The 21,090-nt window shown below is 42.6% G+C and overlaps 1 protein-coding gene across 19 annotated transcripts in view; it reads left to right on the forward strand.

The window, feature by feature from the left end:
* Positions 1-21,090, forward strand: part of CDC14B (cell division cycle 14B) — a 95,455-nt gene that overhangs the window by 20,140 nt on the left and 54,225 nt on the right. For 9 of the 19 annotated variants that reach the window (XR_011497586.1, XM_070496058.1, XM_070496050.1 and 6 more), the window contains exon 1: positions 20,654-20,852. The exons of the other annotated variants lie outside the window; for them this stretch is intronic. Coding sequence is in view for 8 of the 9 variants with exons in the window: in XM_070496058.1 (XP_070352159.1) it covers positions 20,804-20,852 (49 nt within the window). In the remaining variant the exon portion in view is untranslated. Of the gene's footprint in view, positions 1-20,653; positions 20,853-21,090 lie in introns of those variants that run through there. 19 annotated transcript variants of the gene reach the window in all.

Consider the following 21,090-nt stretch of genomic DNA (forward strand, 5'->3'; position numbering starts at 1 on the left):
GGCAGCCAAAGCAAAGCAGGCAAACTTAACCACTACGCTACTGGCTCGGCCCCTGAATAATGATCCTAGTCAGAGCTAGCAGTAAATTTAGCATTGTAGTCGGGTCCAGCGTTTTCTTTCAATATTGCAAACAACTTTTTGCTTTGACTATGATTTTCACAGTGCTAAGAGGAATATATTTCTGTGTCTGGGCTTCAATGTAGGTCATTAGAAGTTTCTCCGTGTCTGATAGGCCCTTCTCAAATGTTTGTTAATCTCACTGCCTTCAGTGAAGTAGATTCTTGAACAGCTGCCATCACTTTGTTCTTGTACGTCATGATCATAGCTATGGTGGAATGGGACATGCTTGACTAGCAAGCAGTAACTGTCACTGATTTTCCGTCTTTGTAGTCCTTAATCGCTTCTACTTTTGTTCCAGGTCAGTCACTCGACGTGGCCTCTTATTAGAAACATTAGCAGTGGATTTTGTACACTTAGGGGTCATGATGAACAAAACATGAGATTAAATCAAGCACAAGAGAAAATGATGCAATCAGAAGACTGTAAATATAAGACGTGTGAGGCTGCTGCTGAGGTAATGGCATACTGTTTTACAGTAAACTATTTTTATAAGTAGAACGAGTATACCCTAAAATAATGCCAAAAAGTATAGTATAGTAAAAACATAAACCAACAACATAATCATTTATTGTCACTGTCAAGTATTACATACTGTACATAATTGTTCGCTAAACTTTTATGTGACCAGCAGGTTTGTTTGCAGCAGCATCACCACAAACACATGGATAGTGCATTGCACTATGACTTTACGATCGCTATGACATCACTAGGCTATAGGAAGTTTTCAGCTCCATTGTAATCTTATGGGACCACCCTTGTATGCACAGCCCATTGTTGACTGAAACGTCGTTATGTGGTGCATGACTGTATGTTTTCATTTTCTTATGTTGAAGTATTTTCTCCATGTGAAATTTATTCTGCTCTGAGCTCATGGAGCCACGTTTATTTTTTCATATGGCTACCTAATAGCATTTATTGACTCGACATCTGGTTTGATTTATCATCTTTATCATGTATTATGTTCCTGTGTGTGTCTGGGTCTATTTCAGAACTTCTGTTCTATTGTATACGCGTCTATCGGGTGCCAGGAACACTCTTTAATAGTTTTACCTTTTCGTTTAATTCCACTGTTACCTTGTTGATTCTCTGCCTGGATGATCTGTCCATTGATGCGAGTGGTGTTGAGGTCCCCTACTATTATTGTGTTATTATTATTTTTTTTATTAATGTTATGATAGATTACAACCTTGTGAGATTTCAGTTGTACATTTTTGTTAGTCATGTTGTGGGTACACGACTTCCCCCTCTGTGCCCTCCCCCCACCCCCCCCTTTTCCCTGGTAACCACCAATCAGATCTCCTTATCAATATACTAACTTCCACCTATGAGTGGAGTCATATAGAGTTCATCTTTCTCTGACTGGCTTATTTCGCTTAACATAATACCCTCGAGGTCCATCCACGTTGTTGTGAATGGGCCAATTTTGTCTTTTTTTTATGGCTGAGTAGTATTCCATTGTGTATATATACCACATATTCTTTATCCAATCATCAGTTTCTGGGCATGTAGGCTGGTTCCACGTCTTGGCTATTGTAAATAATGCTGCAATGAACATAGGGGTGCAACGGACTCTTGAGATTTCTGATATCAGTTTCTTAGGATAGATACCCAGTAATGGGATGGCTGGGTCATAGGGTATTTCTATTTTTAACTTTTTGAGAAATCTCCATACTGTTTTCCATAGTGGCTGTACCAGTTTGCATTCCCACCAACAGTGTATGAGGGTTCCTTTTTCTCCACATCCTCTCCAACATTTGTCACTCTTGGTTTTGGATGTTTTTGCCAATCTAACGGGTGTAAGGTGATATCTTAGTGTAGTTTTGATTTGCATTTCCCTGATGATTAGCAATGATGAACATCTTTTCATGTGTCTATTGGCCATATTTATATCTTCTTTTGAGAAATGTCTGTTCATGTCCTCTGCCCATTTTTTGATTGGGTTGTTTGTTTTTTTGTTGCTAATCAGTGTGAGTTCTTTGTATATTATGGAGATTAACCCTTTGTCAGATAAGTGGCTTGTAAATATTTTTTCCTAATTAGTGAGCTGTTTTTTTGTTTCAATCCTGTTGTCCCTTGCCTTGAAGAAGCTCTTTAGTCTGATGAAGTCCCATTTGTTTATTCTTTCTATTGTTTCCCTCAACTGAGGAGTTACAGTGTCCGAAAAGATTCTTTTGAAACTGATGTCAAAGAGTGTACTGCCTGTATTCTCTTCCAAAAGACTTATTGTCTCAGGCCTAATCTTTAGGTCTTTGATCTATTTTGAGCTTATTTTGGTGTGTGGTGAAAAAGAATGGTCAATTTTCAATCTTTTGCATGTGGCTGTCCAGTTTTCCCAGCACCATTTGTTGAAGAGACTTTCTTTTCTCCATTGTAGGCCCTCTGCTCCTTTGTCGAAGATTAGCTGTCCATAGATGTGTGGTTTTATCTCTGGGCTTTCAATTCTGTTCCATTGATCTGTGGACCTGTTGTTGTACCAGTACAAGGCTGTTTTGATCACTGTAGCTTTGTAGTATGTTTTGAAATCGGGGATTGTGATTCCGCCGGCTTTGTTTTTCTTGCTCAGGATTGCTTTAGCAATTCGCAGTCTTTTGTTGCCCCATATGAATTTTAGGATTGTTTGTTCAATTTCTGTGAAGAATGTTCTTGGGATTCTGATTGGGATAGCATTGAATCTGTATATTGCTTTAGGTAGTATGGACATTTTAACTATGTTTATTCTTCCAATCCATGTGCAAAGAATGTCTTTCCTTCTCTTTATGTCAACGTCAATTTCTTTCAAGAAAGTCTTGTAGTTTTCATTGTATAGATCCTTCACTTCCTTGGTTAAGTTTATCCCAAGGTATTTTATTCTTTTCGTTGCCATTGTGAATGGGATTGAGTTCTTGAGTTCTTTTTCTGTTAGTTCATTGTTAGTGTATAGAAATGCTACTGATTTATGCACGTTAATTTTATACCCTGCTACTTTGCTGTAGTTGTTGATTATTTCTAATAGTTTTTCTATGGATTCTTTGGGGTTTTCTATATATAAGATCATGTCGTCTGCAAACAGCGAGAGTTTTACTTCTTCGTTACCTATTTGGATTCCTTTTATTTCTTTTTCCTTCCGAATTGCTCTGGCCAGCACCTCCAGTACTATGTTGAATAGGAGTGGTGAAAGTGGGCACCCTTGTCTTGTTCCTGTCCTCAGAGGGATGGCTTTCAGTTTTTGTCCATTGAGTAAGATGTTGGCTGTGGGTCTATCATATATGGCCTTTATTATGTTGAGGTACTTTCCTTCTATACCCATTTTACTGAGGGTTTTTATCATAAATGGGTGTTGGATCTTGTCGAATGCTTTCTCTGCATCTATTGAGATGATCATGTGGTTTTTGTTTTTCATTTTGTTGATGTAGTGTATCACGTTGATTGACTTGCGGATGTTGAACCATCCCTGTGTCCCTGGTATAAATCCCACTTGATCATGGTGTATAATCTTTTTGATGTATTGCTGTATTTGGTTTGCCAAAATTTTGTTGAGGATTTTTGCATCTATGTTCATCAGTGATATCGGCCTGTAGTTCTCCTTCTTTGTGTTGTCCTTGTCAGGTTTGGGGATCAGAGTGATGTTGGCTTCATAGAATGTGTTAGGGAGTTCTCCATCTTTCTCAATTTTCTGGAACAGTTTGAGGAGGATAGGTATTAAGTCTTCTTTGAATGTTTGGTAGAATTCTCCAGAGAAGCCGTCTGGTCCTGGACTCTTGTTTTTGGGGAGGTTTTTGATTACCGTTTCTATTTCCTTACTTGTGATTGGCCTATTCAGATTCTCCATTTCTTCCTGATTCAGTTTGGGGAGATTGTAGGAGTCTAGGAATTTGTCCATTTCTTCCAGGTTGTTCAGTTTGTTGGCATATAGTTTTTCATAGTATTCTCTTATGATCTCTTGTATTTCATTGGTATCTGTTGTGATTTCTCCTCTCTCATTCCTAATTTTATTAATTTGCGATTTCTCTCTTCTTTTCTTGGTGAGTCTGGCTAGGGGTTTGTCAATTTTGTTAATTCTTTCAAAGAACCAACTCTTTGTTTCATTGATCCTTTCTATTGTCTTTTTTGTTTCAATATCGTTTATTTGTGCTCTTATTTTTATTATTTCGCTCCTTCTACTGATTCTGGGCTTTGTTTGTTCTTCTTTTTCTAGTTCTGTTAGGTGTCGTTTGAGGTTGCTTATGTGAGCTTTTTCTTGTTTAGTGAGGTGAGCCTGTATTGCGATGAATTCCCCTTTTAGGACTGCTTTTGCTGCATCCCAAATGATTTGGTATGTCGTGTTCTCATTTTCATTAGTCTCCATATAAAATTTGATTTCTTCTTTAATTTCTTCAATGATCCATTGTTTGTTGAGAAGCGTGTTGTTTAGTCTCCACATTTTTGCACCTTTCTCTGCTTTTTTCTTGTAGTTGATTTCTAGTTTAATAGCATTATGATCAGAAAAGATGCTTGATACTATTTCAACTCTCTTGTATTTATTGATGTTTGCTTTGGTTCCCAAAATATGGTCAATCCTTGAGAATGTTCCATGTGCACTTGAGAAGAATGTGTAACCTGCTGTTTTTGGATGAAGTGTTCTGTATATATCTATTAAGTCCATCTGGTCTAATTTTTCATTTAATTCTATTATTTCCTTGTTGATTTTCTGTCTGGATGTTCTGTCCATTGGTGTTAATGGTGTGTTGATGTCTCCTACTATTATTGTATTGTTGTTGATGTCTTCTTTTAGTTCTGTTAAGAGTTACTTTACAAATTTTGGTGCTCCTGTGTTGGGTGCGTATATATTTATAAGTGTTATGTCTTCTTGGTGGAGAGTCCCTTTTATCATTATATACTGTCCCTCTTTATCTTTCTTTATCTGTTTTGCTTTGAAATCTACCTTGTCTGATATTAGTATAGCGACACCTGCTTTCTTTTGTTCATTATTAGCTTGGAGTATTGTTCTCCATCCCTTCACTCTGAGTCTGTGTTTGTCTTTGGGGCTGAGGTGTGTTTCCTGGAGGCAGCATATTGTTGGGTCTTGTTCTTTGATCCATCCTGCCACTCTGTGTCTTTTGATTGGGGAGTTCAGTCCATTTACATTTAGAGTGATTATTGAGATGTGGGGGCCTACCACTACCATTTTGTGTCTTGTTTTCCGGTTTTCTTCAATTTCCTTTGTTTCTCGTCCCATGGTTTAATCTGTTCTGATGTAGAGCTGCTACTCTCTGTTGTTGTTCTTCTACTTATCTCCTCTGCTCTTGGTTTTGTAGCCCCTTTCCTTTTTTGGATTTTTCAGGAATGAGGGTTTTCCTGAGGATTTCCTGTAGAGGGGGGTTTTGTGGCAAAGAACTCCCTTAATTTTTGTTTATCTTGGAAAGTTTTTATTTCTCCATCGTATTTGAAGGATATTTTCGCTGGGTAGAGAATTCTCGGCTGTAGATTTTTGTCCTTCAGATTTTTGAATATATCATTCCACTCTCTTCTAGCCTGTAAAGTTTCTGCTGAGAAATCTGCTTATAGCCTGATGGGGGTTCCTTTGTAGGTTAGTTTCTTTTGCCTGGCTGTCCTTAGTATTTTCTCCCTGTCGTTGACTTTTGCTAGCTTCACTACTATATGCCGTGGAGTTGGTCTTCTTGCATTGATAAAGTTTGGAGATCTATTGGCTTCTGTCACCTGAAGATCCATCTCTCTCACCAGATTTGGGAAGTTCTCAGCCATTATTTCTTTGAATAGGCTTTCTGCCCCTTTCTCCTTCTCTTCTCCCTCTGGTATACCTATAATCCTTATGTTGCATCTCCTAATTGTGTCTGATAATTCTCAGAGAGTTTCTTCATTTCTTTTTAGTCTTGCTTCTCTCTCCTCCTCTGCCTGCAGCAATTCTATATTGCCATCTTCCAAATTGCTAATTCTTTCCTCCATATTATCGGCCCTACTGTTCAGAGCATCTAGATTTTTCTTAATCTCCTCTATTGTGTTCTTCATTTCCAATATTTCTGTTTGGTTCTTCTTTATCGTATCAAACTCTTTTGTGACATAGCTCCTGAACTCGTTGAGTTGTCGGTCAGAATTCTCTCTTAACTCATTGAGTATTTTAATGATGGCTGTTTTGAAGTCATCATCATTTAGGTTATATATTTCATTTTCTTTGGGGTTGTTTTCTGTGTATTTGTTACTTTCTTTCTGTTCTGGAGATTTAATGTATTTTTTCATATTGCTTGATGTTGTTGATTTGTGCCTCCGCATAGAGATAGAGTTTAGTTGCTCCTTTCACTTGTTTCAGCTGCTGCGGTGGGGGAGCAGCTGTTTATACTGCACCAACCAGGAACCCTGTCCGCAGTTGCTAACTGGGCCTGGGCCCCTCCTCGTAGCCACAGTGGTCCTTTGGATTCCCTCCTCTGCCTTGGTGGCCGTCACAGGGGGGCTTCAGGCTGCTGGTGCCTACTGTTGCAGCCCACCTAGATGTGCTCCCTCCTTGGGGTCTGCAACAGTGTTATGGGCTTTTCCAGCGGCCAGGGGTGGGATCACTTATATTTGTCGCTCCGTTGCTGTCGGCACCCACAAAATCTTACTTGTCCTCTATGGGTCGCAGGAGAGCTATTGGCATCTTCTACAGTTTGTGGTTAGTTCACCTAGCTATGCTGCTTTTGCCCTGGGGTCTTCCAGCCTTGTGGCTGCCGGCTGGGTGCCTTCTACTGGTGCTGTGCAGAGGCTTTCCCTAAGGCTGCTGTGAGCCTGTAGGGTCTCCCCCTAGGCTACGGAGCTGGGTCTCTGGAACTCCCCCCAGCCCCAGTCCTCTCCGAGTTCTCCGGCCATCCCTAGTCCCACTGGGCAGGCAACGGCAGCTGGGGGTCGCCCCGCCCTCTGGGATTCTCTCCGGGCCTCTCCCGGAGCCGTGAATGCTGGGCGTGGCCCCTCTGCTAATCGCAGACAGAGAGTTTTGTCTGCTGCCCGGGCGGAACTCCGGAGCTTCCCCTCCGGGTCACAGACCCGGCCTTTGAAACTTCCCCCAGCCCCAGTCCTCTCCGATATCTCCAGCAATCCCTAGTCCCACGGGGTGGGCAACGGCAGCTGGGGGTCGACCCGCCCTCTGGGATTCTCTCCGGGGCTTTCCCGGAGTTGAGTGCTGGGTGTAGCCCCTCTGCTAATGGCAGACAGAGAGTTTTGTCTGCTGCCCGGGCAGAATTCTGTAACGTCCCCTCCGGGGCGCAGAGCGGGCCTATGGAACTCCCCCCAGCCCCAGTCCTCTCCGAGATCTCCGGCAATCCCTAGTCCCACGGGGCGGGCAACGGCAGCTGGGGGTCGCCCCGCCCTCTGGGATTCTCTCCGGGCCTCTCCTGGAGCCGTGAATGCTGGGCGTGGCCCCTCTGCTAATGGCAGACAGAGAGTTTTGTCTGCTGCCCGGGCGGAACTCCGGAGCTTCCCCTCCAGGTCGCAGAGCCGGCCTTTGAAACTTCCCCCAGCCCCAGTCCTCTCCGAGATCTCCGGCAATCCCTACTCCCACGGGGCGGGCAACGGCAGCTGGGAGACCTCCGTACCCTCAGCGACTCTCTCTGGGACCCTCCGGGCGCCGCAAACACCAGGAGGGGTCTCCCCGCCAATGGCGGGGAGAGACTCTCCCCGCGGGCTCAGGTGTGCAACTCCAAAGTTTCCGTCTGCGTTTAGGAGTAATTGCGGGGGGTTTAGGTAGGGTTCTGGTCACCGGTTTCCACCATCGCTCCTCTGTTGTGTGTTCGCTCCTGCCCTAGATGTGTGTAGTTCCTCTGGGGGCGTCCGTTGGAAGAAAGCCGCTTGCGGGTACTAGGCTGCTTGGTCGGGGTCGGAGAGTTTTCACCTATTTCCACATCCTCCCGGAGAAAAGTCCGTCCGCCTTCCGATGTATAGTCGCGTGGGTATCTCAGACGTCCTGAGATGCTGTCTGGATATCCTTTGTCAAGCGATAAGTATCCAAATAATTGTAGACTTGAAGGGGTAGAGACAAAGAGGACTACTCACGGCGCCATGTTGGATCTTCCCTCTATTATTGTGTTATTTTTAATGTCTTCTTTTAGGTTTGTTAGTAGTTGCTTCATGAACTTTGGTGCTCCTGTGTTGGCTGCATAGATATTTATAAGCATTATTTCCTTTTGATGGAGTTTCCCTTCAATCATTATTGACTGCCCCTCTTTGTCTCTCTTTACCTAACTTATTATGAAGTCTGTTTTGTCTGATATAAGTATTGCGACACCTGCTTTCTTTTGTTTGCCATTAGCTTGGAGTATCGTCTTCCACCCCTTCACTCTGAGCCTGTGTTTGTCATTGGAGCTGAGATGTGTTTCCCGGAGGCAACAAATTGTTGGATCTTGTTCTTTAATCCATCTTGCCACTCTGCGTCTTTTTATTGGAGAGTTCAGTCCGTTTACATTGAGGGTGATTATTGATGTATGAAGGCTTAATGCTGTCATTATATCACTTGTTTTCTGGTTTTCCTGCATTTCCTTTGTTTCTTGTCCTGTGTGTTCTGGTCTACCCATTGACTTTTGCAATTTCTTATGCTGTGTTTCTTAGCTTTTTCCTTATTTATTTTTTGTGTCTCTGTTCTGCTTTTTAGTTTAGTGGCTATGCTGAACTTTGTATTCAGAATCTCGTGCATAACAGTCCATTTTCTGATGGCCTCTTATTTCCTTAGTCTAAACTGATTTGGTCCCTTTCCTCCTCCCCACCTAAGTTATTATTTTCATATCTTATTCCAACTTGTGGTGGGAGTTTGTGGTTAAAATGACCAGATTTTCCTTGTTTTTGGTGTTTTCCTTCCCTTTATCCTAATGCTATAGGTGAATATTTGCTGTCCTATTCTGATTCTATCTATTTGTCTCCTTACTCTGTCTTTTGTGATCCCTTTCTCCCTTTTTTTCTTTTTTCAGGTATGAGGGCCTTCTTGAGGATTTCTTTTACGGGGGAGGTCTTGTGGCTATGAAGTCCCTTGGCTTTTGTTTGTCTGGGAAAGATTTAACTTCTCCCTCATACCTGAAGGGTATTTTTCCTGGATAGAGTATTCTTGGCTGAAGATTTTTGTCTTTTAAAGTTTTGAATATGTCATTCCATTTTCTCCTAGTTTGTAAGGTTTCTGCCGAGCAATCTGCTGAAAGTCTGATAGGGGTTCCTTTGTAGGTTATTTTCTCCTGCCTTGCTGCCTTGAGTAGTCTTTGTCATTCATTTTTGCCAGTTTCACTACTATATGCCTTGCAGTAGGCCTTTTTAGATTGACAGATCTAGGAGATCTGAAAGCTTCCTCCATACACATTTCTCTCTTTTGCCCTAGATTTGGGAAGTTATCTGCTATTATTTCTTTGAGCACACTTTCTGCTCCATTCTCCTTCTCTTCACCTTCTTGGATACCTATAATTCTTATGTTGCATTTCCTCATTGAGTTGGCTATTTCTTGGAGATTTTCTTCATTTCTTTTTAGTCTTAGTTCTCTCTTCTCTCTCTGGAGCCATTCAACCTATCTTCGATTATGCTGATTTGCTCCTCTATGGTGTCCACGCGAGCATTTGGGGAATCTGTATTTTGTTTTATCTTTTCCGTTGTATTTTTCATCTCTAGTATTTCTGATTGATTCTTCTTTATAGTTTCAAGCTGTTTTGTGAAGTAGCTGCAGAACTCGTTGAATTGTTTCTCTGTATTCTTTTACTTCATTGAGTTTTTTGACTATAGCTATTTTGAATTCAGTGTCGGTTAGTTTACTTATTTCCGAGTCTTCTTATGAGTCTATTTATGAGGACATAATTTGGGTATTTATCGTTTTCCCTCTGGTCTGGAGTTTTGATGAATTGCCAGATGCTGGAAGTATGATTTTTCCGCATTGTGATATTATTTGGTTGCAGTTACAGCCTATGGCCACTAGATGGGGGTCGAGAGCTGGTATTCTGAGCCCTCCGCCTTCAGTCCAGATGGGGCAGCACAGTGCTGGTTGGTGGGGTGGCGGGTGCTTGCTCTTCTGTGCAGACCCGGGTTTCCTGATCAGCTCCCGCTATCTGGTCTCCTGGCATCTTGGCTTGATGAGGTCACCCCATGTGAAAGCTTTCGCCTCGTTAGAGGGCTTCCCTCCAGGCTGCACGGGCCTGTGGGTGTCCTAGGTGATTCCATGGTGGTGCAGACCCTCCCCCACTCCTTCCCTCTTGGAGCCCCCCACCCCAGCCATCTCAGTCTTTAGGGGAGGTAGCGAAGTTCTCTCCCGCCCTGTTCCAGCTCCTCTGAGGGGGACTCCAGCCTCTTTGCCCTCTGTCATTTAGCTGCTGTGGGTCTCCGAGGATTCCTGTGCTATTAGGATATGTTTTGTTGGAATATGGTTGCTCACTCCGCCATGACGCTGAGGTCACTCTGCTGAGCCTCATTAGATTTTTGCAATCTGTCTGTAAAATATTTTAGACAGTCTACATATATGGCCAGCCATTAGTTCCACCAGTGAGAGCTTATTTCTAATAACCATTATTCTGAATAACAAGCTACTAATTTTACCAATAAAAAACATTTTTGGCATTTAGTATTTTAATTATAAGTTCTTCACGTGTATGGATTACAGAAAAGTTACTGTATCACCTCTGGAATGTGACTCTCCTGCTTTAATAATAGCTGTCTGTCTCTGGAGTATGATTTTCTGATTAGATGAACTGCCCTCAGGTCAACTGACTGGCACTACAGTATAGCTCAAACCAAATTGTATATATTTCAACCTTGTCCACGCAGTTTGAAAGTTTGTTAACAATACCCCAGTCCCATTATGTAAAACAAGTAAGCGAAGAATTTATCTGCAGAGTGCACTCCACCTCCTGATACATTTAGTTAGTAAATATGTTGAAAGTCTCAGATAAGAGCAATTAATGGAGAATTACATAGCATTCAGTGACAAAGGAAACTAACGTCTAGAACTCTAATTTTGCTTTTTGTCACATAGCCAAATTCTTTGTTATATTAGTATTTTCTCCCAGTCAGTTGCTTTTTCTTTTTTTAATAACTTGTAGATTTACAGAAACATTACAAAGGTACCACAAAGAGTTCCTGCATACTCTTCACCCAGTTTCAGTTTCCTCAAATGTTATCATTTGTATTAGCTTGCTTGGGCTGTCACAATACAGTGGACAGACTCGGTGGCTTAAACAAGAGGAATTTATTTTCTCACAGTTCTGGAGGGTGGAAGTCCAAGATCAGGGTGCCAGGAGGGTTGGTTTCTGGTGTAGCCTCTCTTCCTGGCTTGCTGTGTCCTCACATGGCCTTTCCTTTGGAGAAGGGAGTGAGATCTCTGGTGTCTCTTCCTCTTCTTATAAGGACAATAGTCCATTGGATTAGGGCCCCATCCTTATGACCTCATTTAACCTTAATTACCTCCTTAAAGGCACTGTATCTTCAAATACAGTCACATTAAGGGTTACAGCATCAACATATGAATTTTGGAGGGACACAATTCAGTCCATGGCATCGTCTTGCATTACCATGGTGCATTAAGAAACCAATACTGGAATGTCACTATTAAGTATACTCCAGACTTTATTCACAGTTCCCATTAATGTCCTTTTTCTATTCCAGGCTTCAGTCTAGGGTACCACATTGCATTTAGTTGTCATCTCTTTATAGTCACCTAAGGTCTGTGACAGTTCCTCAGTCTTTCCTTGTTTTTCATGACATTCACAGTTTTGAGAAGTACTGGTCAGGTATTTTGTATAATGTCCATCAAATTTTGTCTGTCTGATATTTTCTAATGACTAGACTCGATTTTTGGAATAAAATACTGCAGAGGAAAAAGTGCCCTCATCACATTGTATCAGCTGGTACATGAAATCCATGTGACGTCAGTGGTTAATTGTGGTCACTTGGTTAAAGGAGTGTTGGCCAGGTTTCTTCCTCTGTAAAGTTACTGTTTTCCCCTTTCAATACTGTTTTCTTTAGAAGCAAGTCATTAAGTCCACCCCACACTCAAAGAGGGGAGAGGTTAAGCTCTACTTCTTGGAGGGAAGTATCTACATATTATTATTTGGAATTTTTCTGTAAGGAAGATTTGTCTCTTCTTCATTTGTTTATTCAATCACTTATTTATATCAGCATGGATTCATGCATATTTATTTTATACTTTGGGTTGTAATCCAATATTATGTTCTTATTTTGTTCCTCAAATTATTCCAGCTTTGGCTTTTGGGAGTTGTTTCTGGTTGGCTCCTGTATTCCACTCTCCCCTCACCCCATTTCTAAAAATATTTTTATGGTGTCTTTTGTAAGCTTATCAAATCCTTTCCCTTTATCGCTTTTGCATTTTGTGTCTCAGTTTCGGACTTTTGTTAAACATCCAAAGATAGGCATCAGTTAGGATAGTCTAGGTTATGTTGTGATAACAACCCCAAAATCTTACTGGAATCTAACAAGCAAAGTTGTTTTTTTTTGTTTATGACACACACCCATCATTGGTTAGGTAAGAACTGTTATAAATCTTACTCTCGTGACCCAGGCTGGTAGAGCACAGCTACTATGTATATAACTTTTTATTGAGTATAACATAACATAGCTGAAGTCTTATTTATTTTATAATATATACATATATCTATAATATATGTAATAGTAATGCCTACATACACAGAAATGTGCACAAAGTGAACAACTCAGTAGACAGCTTGTGTACATCATGGGTAAGTACCTAGCACGTACACTGAGAAAGAGAACATCACCACACCTCAGAAACCACCTCCTTGTGCCCTTCCTAGTCACTACCCTTTCCCAGGATAAACACCATCCTAATTTTTATTGCTATAAATTTGTCTGGCCTTTGAAATCTATATAAATGGAATTATACTGTATGTACTCTTTTGTGTCTGGCTTCTTTCACTAAACAATATGTCTGTGAGGATCATCCATAATGTTGTGCATGGTCACAGTTCATTCATTCATTCTTATTGTCATATAATATTCCATAGTAAGAAAATACCAGTGTTTCAATCTACTGTTTCTGGACATTTGGTTTGTTTTCAGTTTTTGGCTATTACAAACAATGATTCCATGAACCATTTTTTGTACCTTTCTTGGTGAACATGTCTTTGCATTTCTGTTGTATATATACCTAGAAGTGCAATTACTAAGTCATAAGATGTGTGATATTCCGCCCTGGTGGTCTAGTTGTTAAGATTTGGTGTTCTCACTGCTGCGGCCAGGTTCCTTTCCTGGCTAGGTAACCACACCACCTCTCTGTTGGTTGTCCTACTGCGGTGGCTGCATGTTACTGTGATGCTGAAAGCTAAGCCACTGGTATTTCAAACACCAGCAGGGTCCCCCATGGTGGGCAGGTTTCAGGAGAGCTTCCAGACTAAGACAGAGAAGAAAGAAGGACCTGGCCACTCATTTCTGCAAAAACTGGCCACAAACCTTATGAATAGCAGTGGAGCATTGTCTCATATAGCACTGGAAGGTGAGAGGATGGCACAAGAAAGACTAGGCAGGGTTCTACTCTGCTGTACACAGGGTCACCAGGAATCTCAATCTGACTCCACAGCACTAACAACAAAGATGTGTGATGTTCATTTTTCGTAGATACTGCCAGTTTCCTAAAATGGTTGTATTGTGTCTACAATCTTGAATGCTACTGGACGGAGGGAGAGAAAGTTCTGCAGGGTTTTGCACCATCAGTTAAGTAGGCTGTCGTGAAAGTGATATATTTCACTTCTGCTCATTTAAGAAGTCAGGATGTGCAATCCTACCTTGGCCTGGAATGTAAGGAACCAGCACTATTGTATTCAGGTTTTTAATCCAGGTAGAATTTTTTGTGTGTGTGTGAGTAGTGTGACAGGAGACAATTTTGAGGCAGATCCTTTTCTTTAGATTGTTGTTTAACCATCTCCCACAGATTTTAATATGAATTCTTCTTCTTTTTTTGCTGAAGAAGATTTGCCCTGAGCTAACATCTATGTCAATTTTCCTCCACTTTGCATGTGGCTTGCCACCACAGCATGGCTGCTGATGAGTGGTGTAGGTCTGTACCCAGGAACTGAACCTAGGCTGCCAAAGTGGAGTGCACCAAACTTAACCACTAGGCCATGGGGCTGGCCACTTTGAATTCTTCTTGCTGTTAATTTTAAAGTAATTTGTGTTGAATTCTCCTTTAATGTCTCTTTATTGCAGGTTATTTAGAAATAGGGTCTAAACATTTGCAGGTTGATAGATTTTATTGTGTTACTATCTTTTCATCAATAAATTTCAAGTTTTATTGTGTTGTGGTCCTTGTATGTTCTGAATGTATGGTCCTGCTTTCCAGAATTTGTTTTGATTTCCTTGTGACCTAATAGATGACGACTTTGGTGAATATCCTGTTCTTTGAAAAGTTAGTGTTCTCTGTTGAAAACAGTTCTCTATATTTACTAGATCAAGCTTCTAATTCCTTATTTTATTTTTTGGAGATGTGTTAGTCTTCTGTGATTATGGATTTATTAATTTTTCCTATTTTCATTAGTTTTTGCTTTATAGATTTAAATCTTTGTCATAAGATGTGTGATTGTTGTGTTCTCTTGGTGGATTATATCTTTACTCATGAAGCATCTTTGTCTTTTTATTGCTTTTTGCTGTGAATTCTGTTTCCTCTGATACTGATACTGCTCTCCCCACTCTCTTTCTCCTAGCAGCTGTGCAGCATACCATGTTCTATCCTTTCACTTAAATTTTTTCTATATGGTTTTGTTTTGGTTGTGTGTATTAAGCAATATACAGCTTGAATTTTTTAATGCAATTTGAAAATCTTTTAATAGGTGAATTTAAATATTTTGCATATTTTATTATTACTGCTATATTTGGACTAACTCCCACCACTTACTTGGTTTTCTGTTTGCCATGTTTCTTCTTGCTGTTTGGTGCCTTTATCACATTTTCTTAGCTTGTTTTCTCTCTTGCTCAGATGATTTGGAAGTAATGAAAACTATTACATTTCTTCTAGTGGCTCCCTTTTAAAAAATTCATTTATAAAATATTACAGAAATATAGGTGAGGATGGAGACTAACATGATGTTGGGGGAGGATGACTGGGACATCTTCAGATAAGATTACTCTTTTCCCCACCTTAGTTCTAGACCAATTGATTGAGAAACATAGGAGTTAAACAGATAAAGATTAAAATGTAAGCTTTATTATTGATAAAATTATGGGGCTTGGTTTATATCTGTGCATTTACATCTGTAGCCAACTGGAACTACTTATGCAAGCAGTCACTGGCACATCGGACAACCACAAGGATAAATTCCAGATGGTATATCTGCAAACTAGTGGAGCCCCATCATCCTAGATCCTTGGGTGGCTCTGTGGAAGACCCTCCTCCACCCAGTCTGTGATGGACGTGTAGCACCAGCAGGAAATAGCCTCTGTTGTCAATTAAACCACTGAGATTTCAGGGGTATTTGTTACAAGAGTTTATTCTAATAAACTCAGTTTATCATAGGGCATAGAGCAGACCAAAACCATACTCACTGTAGGTAGGTCTGAAAAGAGGAGCAAGGATGGGGCTGCCCCGTGGCTGAGTAGTTAAGATCGCGTGCTTCACTTCCACGGCCCGGGGTTTTGCCGGTCCAGATCCTGGGTACGGAACTGGCACTGCTCATCAGGGCACGCTGAGGTGGCGTCCCACATGCCACAAATAAAGGGACTCACAACTAGAATATACAACTGTGTACTGGGGGGCTTTGGGGAGAAAAAGCAGAAAAAAAAAGGAGCAAGGAAAGACAATTAGTTTTATTCTTCTGTGAATTTCTTACTCCCATCCTCTGCCTCTTTATTTGTTGGGTGTTAGCTTTTTTCTCTCTGATTTATAATTTTTTGTAAATTTTGCATATTAATCCTTTGTTGCGTTTATGCATTGTACCTATCTTGTAATCTGTAAGTTATCTTTTAAAATTTTGTTTATGGGGTCTTGTGTTGAACAGAAGCATTAAATCTTCATGTAATCAAATTTCTCAGTATTTTGCTTTATTGTTTCGACCTTTTATGTATTGTTTAAAAAAAAATCCATCCTTGTTCCACTGTTATAAGTTCTTTTTCTTTTTTTTAAAGATTGGCACCTGAGCTAACATCTGTTGCCCATCTTATTTGTTTTTTTTAATTTTCTTTCTCCCCAAAGCCCCCCAGCACATAGTTGTATGTTCTAGTTGCAGGTCCTTCTGGTTCTGCCATGTGGGATGCTGCCTCAGCATGGCCTGATGAGTGCTGCTAGGGCCGGCCCCCGTAAGTTATTTTTCTATAATCTAAAACTTGTAAAGCTTTTCTTCTCGTATCTAGGCTTTTAAATCCACCTGAGATTTTTTCATCTTTGGGGGGTTGGTGGTGTATGATGTGAGATAAAGATAAACCTTCCTCTTCTCACCCCTGACTCTAAGGACAACCAATTGTCCCCACACCATATTGAGTATTCTTACTTTTCCCATTGATGTGTAATGCCACTTCTCTCATATATGGTCTTTGTCTGGGCTTGTCTTTACCTTTTGTCTGTTATATCTGTGCCAATACTACACTGTCTAAATTATTCTAAGTTTTAAGATTTGGTAGGGAAAAGGCCCCTTCTTGTTTGTTTTCAAAACGGTCTCAGTTCTTCTTGGCCCTGTGATCTTCTAGATTGATTTTAGGATCAATTTGTCAGATTCCACAAAAAGCTCCCTTGAGATTTTGATAAGGATTGCATTTAGTTGGAGGGAAATTACCATCTTTTGATATTGAGTCTTCCTATTTATAAATCTGCTTTCTCTTTCCATATATCCATAGAGGATATACACATCTTTTTTTCCTATTATATTTCATAAGTGGGTTATTACAAGTATATAGAAAACTCTTGGTTTTTGTGTTAATCCTCTATATCCAGAAACTTTGCAAAAGTTTATTAGTTTATTTATTCTAATAGTTTGTCTCCAGATTCTCTTGTGTTTTGTAGGTAGACAATCATTGTGTACAAATAAGGACAGTTTTGTTTCTTCCTTTCCAATTCTTCTCTCTCATGACTTTTTCTTATTTTGGCTTCCGCTAGCACTTCAGTTATTACATTGTTAAACAGAAGTAATTGATAGTAGAAATTTTTTTATAAAGTTAAAGCATGAAGTATGATATTTGCGAGCGGTAGTTGGGAAATAATCTTTATCAGGTTTAGGAAGTTCTCTTTTAGCTGCCTCATTGTACAGAGAATTGGGAATGATTTGATTTTAATGACTCCTTTTTCTGTATTTAATGAGATAATTATGTTTCTTTCCTCTATAATCTACTCCATGATGATGGACTTTTGTATTTGACCCACTGGTAAGATTAATTTTATTTTCACATGCTATTGGCCAGTTGTATTTCTTTTCTTTTTTTTTTTTCAAGATTTTATTTTTCCTTTTTCTCCCCAAAGCCCCCTGGTACATAGTTGTTTATTTTTAGTTGTGAGTCCTTCTAGTTGTGGCATGTGGGATGCCGCCTCAGCACGGCTTGATGAGCCGTGCCATGTCCAAGCCCAGGATCTGAACCGGGGAAACCCTGGGCCACTGAAGCAAAGTGCGCGAACTTAACCACTTGGCCATTAGGCCCACTCCTTTTCTTAATTGACTATTCATAGCCTTTATAGATTTTATTTTCTATTGGTTGTTCTATAGCTGTGTGGATACTTTTTATCTGTTGAGATGATTAACTATTATATATTTTCCCCAAAGTTTGTTTTTCCCTTTATGGCTTGAGTTTTGTGTGATGCTTAAAAATCACCCTCCATGGTAAATTGTAAAATTATTCACTGTAATTTTTATAGTTATCTGACAGCTTTTAAAAAATTATGTTATCTAGTATTTGTTTTACATAGTATGTGAGATTGGAACCTCATTTTCTTTTCATACATGTAGACTTTTGTCCCTTATTAAGGCCTTCTTTGTTCCTGATTTGAAATAATCAGTTTTTTCATACACTGAGATTTCATACATGCCTGAGTCCATATTTGTATATTGCTGTGCTAAAATCATAATGTTTTAATTACTCTTGCTTTATATTAAGGCAAGTCTCTAAGGCAGGGACTTAAAGATCTCAGGCTTCAATCAAATTTGCCTGTGTTCAAATCCTAATTCTGCTACTTTACAACAGGCTTTGTGACTGCTCAGCTTAGTCACTTTTGCCTCTTTAAGGTTAGGTTTCCTTTCCTGGAAAATGTTGATAGTAGTAGTAGTATCTACCTCGTAGGTTGTAATGAGATTAATACTCCTAATCTTTTCTATTAAAAAGTAGCTACTGTATTATCATTGCCACTTGACTCCTACATATATTTCTCAATTGGTTTTAGAACATACCCCTCTCTGTTTTATGATTATCTCCCAAATATCTAGTTGTTATGCAGGAAAACGTTTTCATCTAACAAATATTTATTAAAGGAAAAAGTAGCAATTTTGAGGCCTAAAACCCAAATTTGACTGCAGACAAATTTGGTTGAAGGATGGATTTTGAATGTTTTTGTCAACATTTAAAATCATGAGATTTCATTTCCTTCCACTGTATCATATTAGTCAAAGAAGCAGGAGGGGTGACATTATGTGACGGATATATAGGTGAGAAGGTTTATCCTCTCAATCCTTCAATTTTCTGTTTTGGACAACAAACACATTAGAGGGAGGATACATGGGTTTACAATAGGATTATAAGTTTAATTATGAACCTTTAAGCAAAATGTTGTAAAGAGCCCTATATCTAGCTCCAGATTTCTAATAAATAGCTCTCATCCCAGCACTTTAGCTTCTGTAAGAAGTTTATTGCACTAGTACTGTAACAATAAAATACGGAGAGTATATTGTGCAGAGATAATTGGACCTCAAAAATCAGTGATCTCCTCAGCCCCACGTAATACATACGGTATGCCCTAGGGAATTGAATTCCAGGTTTGGACTTGGAGGGGAAACCTCTTCCCACTTCCATCTAGCTGATTCCAGTTTTATTTGGGTTTGTTAAAAGAAATTGGATTGCAAGCGATAGTAGAAACCAAAAGAGATTATTAACCACTTACATTGTTTAAATGTGTGCAAAGGACATTTTCCAGGTTGCCTTATACTGTGCCTACTGTACACTTCATATCTTGAAGCGTTGGCTTTGGAAAAATGTTATTAGCCTGTAAGTTTACTTTTCAAAAGTGTCATAATTTGGAATAGGTAATATATGGTACAAAATTTGAAAGTGAGGAAAAGGCGTAAATCTCTTACCCTTCCGTACTTCCACACACCCAGTTCCCCGTGAAATGGCGTGCACTACTACCAGTTTCTTGTGAATGCTTCCGGAGATTTGCTGCGCTGCATTTCACACGCAGCCGTATACACGTGTGTCTGTGCCTTAGACACGGCACATGCAGATGCAGGGTTCGATTTCAGCCTTGGAGGCGCTGCCCGTTGCTCCGCGTGCGCCGGGGGAGGCCTCCTGAGCTGGCAGGGTGCGCCCGGCCACAGCCAGGCCACGGGGCGGACACAGCCGGGCCACAGTGCGGACACAGCACGGCCACAGCCAGGCCACGGGGCGGACACAGCCCGGCCACAGCCAGGCCACAGTGCGGACACAGCACGGCCAGAGCCGGGCCACAGCCAGGCCACAGTCGGGCCACAGCGCGGCCAGAGCCGGGCCACAGTGTGGACCCAACCAGGCCACGGGGCGGACACAGCCGGGCCTCGGCTCGCCCCTGCGGTTTCTGCCGGTCTGGGGGAAAAACTGCACCTTGTAGTTTAATTTGCATTTTTGTTATTTTGCAATAACAAAGTTGGAGCTGGGCGTCTTCTTGCGATGAATTTAAAATACTTTCAGTTTCTCTCCTGGCTCTGTGTGTCTGTGGCCGGGAAGACTTTCAGAGACGTGCGTCCCCGGCGCGGTCGGCTCGGCCTTGGCTCGGCCGCAGAAGGGCCTCCTCGCCGGGGCGTGCGCGGCCTCCGCTTCCGGGGCGGCCTCCGGGCGGGCGCTGCCGCGGTGCTGCTCCGTTCACGGGGAGCCTTGGGCAGGTTTTCAGGGATTATCCAAATGACGCTTTTCTGTAGGAAACTTGGAAAAATACCGGAGGGAGTGAGCGCGGCCACAATCGCAGCACCATTACGTGGGAGAAAACGGGGGCCGTGCTGATCTTGAGGGCTCCGCCGAAGACCGCGCTAGGCGCGCCGGCCGAGAAGGCACCGGCAGGGGTGTCGCCCTGGGGCGGGACGGCGGTGCCCCGCCCTCCCGGGTCTGAGGGGCAGCCTCGGGCCTCTGCAGCCTCCGCCGCCTCGGGGCCAGGCTCACCTCTGACCCCGGAGCCGGGGCCGTGCCGCAGGCGCCCGCCGCGCTCCCCGCTCGGCACCCAGCGGGGGCCGGGCCGCGCCTCGGCCGACGGGCTGCTCCGGCCGACGGGCTGCTCCGCCCGCCCGCGCGGCGCCCCGGGGGCGGCGCCCGGCAGCTCCTCGCCGCCCGTCGGTCGGGGAGCCCTTCCGGCGCAGCGACCGGGCTGTTCCGAGGCGCGCGTGCCTCTGGCTGCGGCGCGGGCGGGCGGGCGGGCGGGCGGGTGGGGTGCGCTCCCCGCCGCCGCCGGGGCGGGGCCGTCGGGGCGTCCTGAGCTCCGGGGCGGCGCCGCCCGCGTGGGCTCGCCCTTTAAACTCCGCCGCGAGCCGCGGGGTGTGGGCGGCGCCGCCTCTCGGCGGGCTGTCCCCGGCGCAGCCCGCCCTCCGGATGCCGCGGAGTCATGAGCCGGGAGGGCGCGGGGCCCCCAGTGGTGGTCGAGGTGATCCGAGGTGAGTGGGGGCTGCGGCGCCGTCTCCCGGGCGCGGGGGGCCTCCAGGACCGCGGGCCCCGCGGGGAGGCTGGGGCGCGTCCGCACGGACGTGCGCGGCGGGGACCCTCGGGTGCCCACCCCCTGGCCGGTAGGGGAGCGGAGCTCCGGACCTCCGGGAGCAAAACCCTGGGCCCTGAGCCCGGGGGTCAAGGGTCGCTTGCGGTTGGCAGGGAGTAAGCTGGGTCGTCACTGGGGTG

Source organism: Equus asinus, chromosome 23 (assembly GCF_041296235.1).
Source record: "Equus asinus isolate D_3611 breed Donkey chromosome 23, EquAss-T2T_v2, whole genome shotgun sequence".
Taxonomy (NCBI): Eukaryota; Metazoa; Chordata; class Mammalia; order Perissodactyla; family Equidae; genus Equus; species Equus asinus.